General features: G+C 34.7%; 1 protein-coding gene across 1 annotated transcript; it reads left to right on the plus strand.

Annotated features, from left to right (window-relative positions):
• Positions 1–4,165: 4,165 nt before the first annotated feature.
• On the plus strand, positions 4,166–7,167 carry LOC131609184 (uncharacterized). Its single transcript, XM_058880839.1, has 2 exons — positions 4,166–4,286; positions 5,868–7,167. Exon 2 carries the CDS (start codon positions 5,930–5,932, stop codon positions 6,959–6,961), a length of 1,032 nt encoding a protein of 343 aa, XP_058736822.1. The 5' UTR covers positions 4,166–4,286; positions 5,868–5,929; the 3' UTR covers positions 6,962–7,167.
• The last annotated feature ends 775 nt before the right edge of the window (positions 7,168–7,942 follow it).

Here is a 7,942-nt window from a genome sequence, read left to right on the forward strand (position 1 = left end):
ACTTCTGGAAAACTAACTGCAAGTGGAACAACAACACCTCCGCTAAAGCTGCAGACTAGTAGCCATGTCCACTGAAAAATTATGATTCAAGCTTAAAATGACATCAGCTAAGCACTCAAAAACCAACACTAAACATACAGAAGACTCGTTTACCCCAAACTTCTTAGCTGCCACAAGAAAAGAATGAGAAATGTCATCAACAAAAGAACATTCATTGAATTTTAGTCAATGGCATATTCTTCTAGCAGTGGCCGTGCCTGTTTAATGTTGAATATTTATGCACAATTAGTCAAGGTTAGGCATGAACATTAACTTGAGAACCTATATCACACTGAATTCTTAACTTACCCACTCAGTAAGGCATTGTTGTCCCTTTGGACGAGTGAGATCGACAGCTTTTCTACCGGTAACGAGCTCCACCAATACAACCCCACAGGAATAAACATAGACTTTTTCGGTGATTTGACCACTTTGAGAATATTCAGGAGCCAAATACCTATACATACCACAGCTTAGTTACAATCTAAGAAGCATGATGAATACAACATGACACAAACATGTTATAAGTTATAGGACATATCACAGTTACAAAACAGAACATAAAATTAGCATATCTCACAAAGCACTTATCAAGAGAAAAAATTAATATACTAAACATTAAAAATGAGTGATTATAAACAAAAGTTAGACAACAACGCGTTCTTTCTTGGTTTCAATCCAAAATCAAGATCGATAAAAAGCGTACCCAAATATTCCAATTACTCTAGTATCCACACCCATGTCTCCATCAGGTTGCCACCTTGCCAATCCAAAATCACCAACCTTGCATAAGTTTTGGCCTTAAAGTAAAAGTTTTGGATGCCTAAGAACTCGCAGTTGTCAGCCATATATCAATAATCGCAACACAACTGCAGTTTAAACAAAACTTGACCAAACCTATCTTAACACAATATAAAAGCAAAGAGCAATCCGCTATATACTTTTCTCCAAAAATAAAAAACAACAAATCATATATAAAATACAATAATAAACGGAGAGTAAATAAGCAATATTAATAAGTTACCGTTCTTAATCTCGGGAAGTAAATATTAAGAGGCTTTTTAGTCGAATCCAAAATGCCCCTTGAAATAGGCTTTTCCTTTACCAATTCCTTCTTTTGAGTAGTAATCTCAGTAGTCGGTGCTTCTATACTACGAATCTTATCTTCTTCCCATTCTTTTTTCAACCGATCAAAGTAGTGCTCTTTAGCCTTTTCAAGTCTCAGCTTTCCACCTTTCCACACACATCCATTATAATGCAATGCCAACATAATCATCACTTTCAAAAAAACATATTAAGCAAATGAAATTAATTTTAGACTATGTTTGGCTTAAAATTGAAAACCCTAGAACATGGCTTAAAACCCTGACAATAATCAAAATTGAACTTAAAATTTAATCTGATAATAAAAGCGCGATGGAATTGATTAATTGAAGTGAGGAATGTTGCTGCTACCTTGCTGAAAAGTTTGGATAGGGATTTAGGATCGGAGAGGAAGTCGAGGTAAGCGAGACTGCGACCTTTGGTTCAGATGGTTTCGAGGGATTGAATGGTGCCAAGTGATTCGAATAGGCGGCAAATGTCGTCGGTGGTTACGGCTTCACCCAAACCGCCGACGAATATTCTCACTGCTTTCTTCTCGATTTCTTCTACCTCCATGATTGTGAAGCGGTGTTCTCTTTCACTGTTCTGTGACCCAAAAATGAGGGTCTAAGGTTACGCTTGGATTTAGAGGAGAAGGATTTTGTTTCCAAGTTTGTTTGAAGGTTGAACGATTGGGATTAGGGTTTTACGCTGGATTTTGGTTTCCTTTTCTTTGCTTGAAGTTGATACTGGGTCTCTTCTTTCATTTTAATTAATTAATTTTTATTTAATTTTTAATATAATAATAATAATAACAATAATAATAATAATAATAAAAGGAGGGAAACGAAAAATTTGAGGGAAACGAAAATAGGGAAAATCTGGCGGGGTAAAATTTTTTAGGCTTGGGCCACAGTTTGTAGTCAAAATTATATGGCCGCGGTTTTCCTTTTGTGGCTAAAAATATCTGCAGTTGTCTAACCGTGGCAATTGAAGGAAAGACCACAGTTTCACACTCCGGATTCAATATTTTATAACATAATTCTACGCTTTGAAAACCCTGGCCAAATCATATATGTGGCCACAGTTTCTGAGCTGTGGAAAATTTTAGTGTGGCCGTAGGCCAAAAATGTAGTAGTGTTCCTTGATCCGCCTGAAGGATAGAAAAACACTTAGAAAGGGGGGGTTTGAATAAGTGTAGCTTTAAAAACTTGACAGATAAAAATAAATTGCACAGTTATTTTTATCCTGGTTCGTTGTTAACTAAACTACTCCAGTCCACCCCCGCAGAGATGATTTACCTCAACTGAGGATTTAATCCACTAATCGCACGGATTACAATGGTTCTCCACTTAGTCAGCAACTAAGTCTTCCAGAGTCTTCTGATCACACACTGATCACTCCAGGAACAACTGCTTAGATACCCTCTAAGACTTTTCTAGAGTATTTTGATCCACACGATCACTCTAGTTACAACCTGCTTAGATAACCTCTAAGACTTCCTAGAGTATTCTGATCCACACGATCACTCTAGTTCCTTACAACTTAATGTAATCAATTCTAAGAGTATTACAATTGCTTCTTAAAAGCTATAATCACAAACTGTGATATTTCTCTTAACGTTTAAGCTTAATCTCACTAATATATTACAACAGCAATGTAGTGAGCTTTGATGAAGATGAAGATTCTGAGCTTTGAGTAGAACAGAGTTTCAGCAAGTTAATATGAGTTGTTTTGGTGCAGAATCGTTAGAATCATTAACCTTGCTTCTCATCAGAACTTCATATTTATAGGCGTTGGAGAAGATGACCGTTGAGTGCATTTAATGCTTTGCGTGTTCCGTACAGCATCGCATTTAATGTTATACGCTTTTGTCAACTACCTCGAGCCTTGTTCACGCTGTGTCTACTGACGTAGCCTATAATAGCTTTTAACGTTCCTTTTGTCAGTCAGCGTAGCTTGCCACTTGTACTTCCTTCTGATCTGATGTTTGTGAATACAACGTTTGAATATCATCAGAGTCAAACAGCTTGGTGCAAAGCATCTTCTGATCTTCTGACCTTGAAGTGCTTCTGAGCGTGATACCATCAGAACTTCAGTGCTTCTGATCTCATGTTCTTCTGATGCTTCCATAGACCCATGTTCTGATTCTGCTTCGACCATCTTCTGATGTCTTGCCAGACCATGTTCTGATGTTGCATGCTGAACCCTTTTGAGACAAAGCTTCTGAGCGCTGAATTATGCATACTCTTTATATATTTCCTGAAAAGGAAATTGCATTGGATTAGAGTACCATATTATCTTAAGCAAAATTCATATTATTGTTATCATCAAAACTAAGATAATTGATCAGAACAAATCTTGTTCTAACACCGCCCCGCACTAAAGTCCGGGCAAAAAGGGCATGCCCAACGTGCCGGGACCGTTTTCCCACCCCTACAAATGTGCATACTTGTACTTGTATCCCATACATATCTCAATACCCGTACCCGTTTATCTGTGTTTGTAATAAAATTAAATCCATTAATTACAATAATCATATACTTTTAATTTTTCTTAACAATCTTAAAAACAAATCATGGATGATAATGTTAAGTTAAGAAATAAATAAATATTTTTATTAAAATGTATAATAGTTTAATATTGATATATTTTTTAAAAATTAATAAACATGTATTTTTATATAATAATATAAATGACATTATATAAATACGTAATGTAGGTAGAAAGATATTCGTACCCCCACTCATATCCGTTTATTTTAATGAATAATTACTCGTTTATGTATACATACCCATTTTGCGAGTTTTTACCCTATCTGTTATAGGCATTTTTTGCGGGTACCCATAGAGTATGTGTCAAATCGACAACCTTATATACGCGCGGTTTAGTTATAATTTTGAAAAATCAATCCGAAAGTACACATCTAATAATATTTCATTTTTTAAAAAAAAAATCAGTTTTGTATTCATAATTTACAATTTTATATTGGTTTGAATATAAATACCTTTAAATTAAATCAATACATTAATATGATTTCCAAATATCATATCCAAATAAACAAATTATATATATTAAAATTAAAATAAAAAAAGCACAACCTTATTCCTCTGAATCTCAATTCATGCGTCGAAGTTTTGCCCAGCGATTCTTTCAACGTAAAGGTCACTTTTCAATTCTCATTCTCATTCGCATCTTTCACCTTTGAATTTGTTTCTTCTTCGTTCCTCTCTGAATTTCATTGAATTGTTGTTTATCATTGTTTAGGGTTTTTAGCTTAATTGGATAGCTGATTGTGAATTTTATAATTACAATAGAGGCCCAAATAATGTTTCCATAAATTTTGTTATTATGTTGATTAATAGTCCAAAGGGTATTATAAAAATTGATTTTTTTATTGATTTTTGTTTGTTTACAATTATTGAACTTAATGGTGAAAAAATGTTTGAAGTTTGGTTAAAGTGGTTGCTGCTTTGAGGTGATGAAGTTGATTTATTACTGGATTTGGGTTTGGGGATACATGTTTATGTGTATTAGAGTGATTGGAATGATGAATTGGATACTCCTTTTTTAAAATTATATGCTTTAGATGGTGAATTTAGTTTCTTTTCATTTTATATGTATGGTATGTAGCTTCAACACTTTGGAAGAAGGCGATGAAGTTTCTGATAGTTGTTGAACACCGACACTCGTATGACCACTATTTGTTAATCGCGGAAAACATAAAACTATGATTTGTTGAAATTATGCCACAGAATAGTGCTATAGCCGTTGCTTGACAACATTTTGAAGTAAATAGCATATTGTAGAACATTAGCAATTTTGTTTCCGCTATTTAACAATATTGTGCACAAGACATGTAAGTCACTCCGTTTTAGCTTTTTTTTGGACTTTGACACGTTGAGGGGTAGCACCCATAGTAGAAAAGATGGTGAAAAGTAGGCTTAGGTGGTTTAAACACGTAGAGAGAAGGTTTGTGGATTCTGTAGTAAGGAAAGTAGATCAGATGGAGTTGGAGGGTAACCAACCAACTAGAGATAGGTGAAAACCTATAAAAACCATGAGGAAAACTATTTAGTGAGATCTTGAGATTAACGAGTTGGATAGAACCATGGTTTTTGATAGAATATTATGGCGTAGTTTGATTCATGTAGTCGATCTGACTTAGTGAGATAATACTTGGTTGTTGTTGGTAGTAGATTGATGGGTTGAAGGTTAAACACATCGTTCAATAGTACCTCATCATCATCATCATCTTGTCGTAGAATTCTTTTTGTAAAGAATCAAAGCACCTAAATTGCATAATGATGTCTGTTAATATTTTTGGTAATACTCATTATCATAGGATAGATGTAATACTGATACTTAACAAGTTCTTTTGATGTGATGATGAATATAGAAAATTAGAAATCTTGAATTTCAATATTTGTCCATGTTGTGGTGTCGTATGTTTTTCACATAGCTGGTGTTTGGGACCCGTGCTGTCTCATGTCCTATGTCTGAACCCGAGTCTGTACTTTATGTGATCTCTAGTTCTCTACTGATGGCGAAGAGTGTTATCATAGTAGTAATATTGAAAATGTTAATAAAGTGATTTTGCAAAATGTTAATAGGTTTGAAATGTTAAATCCACAGAATTATTTATAGCTACTAAAATTCACTGATTGAGATCTGAAATGTATTTCAACTTTCAACTTCATAACAATGGTTGTGTTATAAACGTTTTTCCTCTTTCTCAATTTCAGGTGCGAGAAAATAAAGAGCACAAAATCCTTTAGAGAATCTGCAGTCAAGAGTGGATAAAGAAATGGCATCGATGTTAACTCATACCCATCACATATTACGTACCTCCGCTTTCTCGACGCCACGTTCTAGAAGTCAAGGATTATTGAAATCTGGAAAATCGCTCCAACTCCAACGATTCAATTTTCCTAGTATTCGCATTAATCAATCCTTCATACGCTGCACAAAGTTAACTCCATGGGAGCCATCGCCCGTTTCGTACGCTCCTACTGATGATCAAAGCGATAATTTCTTGCAGAGTACCGCCGATATATTTGAAACCCTTGAATCTAGTCAAGTAGCCGAGTCACCAACAGTAAACGCTGAAGGGCTTATGGAGAAAAACGATCAGCCAGGCCCGGAGCTTCAGTTTATCAAGTGGCCGATGTGGCTTCTCGGCCCTGCCGTTCTCCTTGCGACAGGCATGGTCCCAACTTTATGGTTACCAATATCTTCAATCTTTCTAGGTTCCAATATAGCGAGCTTACTTTCCTTGATTGGACTCGATTGCATCTTTAACCTCGGTGCAACACTTTTTCTCCTCATGGCCGATTCATGCTCAAGACCTAAACATCCAACGCAAGACTGCAAAAGCAAGGCTCCCTTCAGTTACCAGTTCTGGAACATTGTTGCTACCTTCACCGGATTCATTGTCCCGCTTGCAACAATGTTTATAGCTCAAAAGGGCTTTCTCAAACCTCAACTACCTTCCATCTCATTCGCGGTTCTGCTAGGTCCTTATCTTCTTCTTTTGTCAGTACAGGTTCTGACCGAGTTGTTAACTTGGCACTGGCAATCACCAGTCTGGCTCGTTACACCTATCATCTACGAGTCGTACCGTGTCTTACAGCTAATGAGGGGATTAAAACTCGGTGTTGAGCTAAGTGCACCGGAATGGGTGATGCATACAATTAGAGGTCTGGTTTGCTGGTGGGTGCTTGTTCTCGGTCTGCAGCTCATGAGGGTTGCTTGGTATGCCGGGTTAACTGCTCGAGCGCGTAAGGATCAAACGTCTTCTTCTGATACTTCTGCTACTAATGGTATTGGTGCTAATTAACACCATTGTAAACAAATAGTTAGTTATTATGGTTATTTTCACTGGCCTATAGTGATAAAAACTGATAGTGATACATATTTAAAAGCTATATATACAGATTAGTTAGATGCCAGAATTCTATTTTTACTGGCTTTTACCTTTGTGCTTGGATGCAAATTGTTCCTGTGTCATAAACTGGTCTCATGAATCTTAATGTCTTTACATAATTTCAATTAAATCAATTTAAACCGGTAGTATGTATGGTTAGTGTGCATGTTTTATCCCCTTGCAAGTTCACATGTTTTTGAGCTAAATGCGATTCTTCCCTTAGAGTGTGTTTGGATGAGGTAATTAGAAATTTTAAGGGAATTTAAAATTCAAAGCAATTCAAATGATTCAATTGAAATCCATTCATTTTAAATTATTTTGTTTGGATGAAGTATTAAGGTAATTCATTGTTAGATTTTTTGATTATTTTTTATAAAATATAAATTTTTTGGACCAAATTAAAAAATTGAAAAGTAGGGACCAAATTGCAATTTTAAAAAATTTGAAGGACCAAATTGTAAATTTTAAAAATTATTAAGGACCAATTTGCAATTTTTTAAAAATTTTTGGGGTCAATTTTATAATTTTTGAAAATATGAGGACCAATTTGTAAAATTTGAAGAAATAATAATAACAAATACATTCTATGGAACATGAGAGGAATTTCAAATTCTTTGGTTTTTGGTGTCATTTCAAAATGATTAAATTTAACTTAGATGAAATACTTCATAAATTTCCATCATTTTAACAATTCTTCATTTTTGTATCCAAACAATAGATTTTGGTCAAATCATTTTAAATTCCCTCAAAACATTACTTTCCCTCATTAAAATGCTCCATCCAAACACACTCTTAATTTCATTTGAAGTCAAATAATTAACTGAAATTGGTAAAGTAGATTTTTTTAAATAAAAGATAATTAACAAATAAAAAAATCAAAAAAATTAGGGACAT

This window comes from Vicia villosa, linkage group LG6 (genome assembly GCF_029867415.1).
Source record: "Vicia villosa cultivar HV-30 ecotype Madison, WI linkage group LG6, Vvil1.0, whole genome shotgun sequence".
Classification (NCBI taxonomy): Eukaryota; Viridiplantae; Streptophyta; class Magnoliopsida; order Fabales; family Fabaceae; genus Vicia; species Vicia villosa.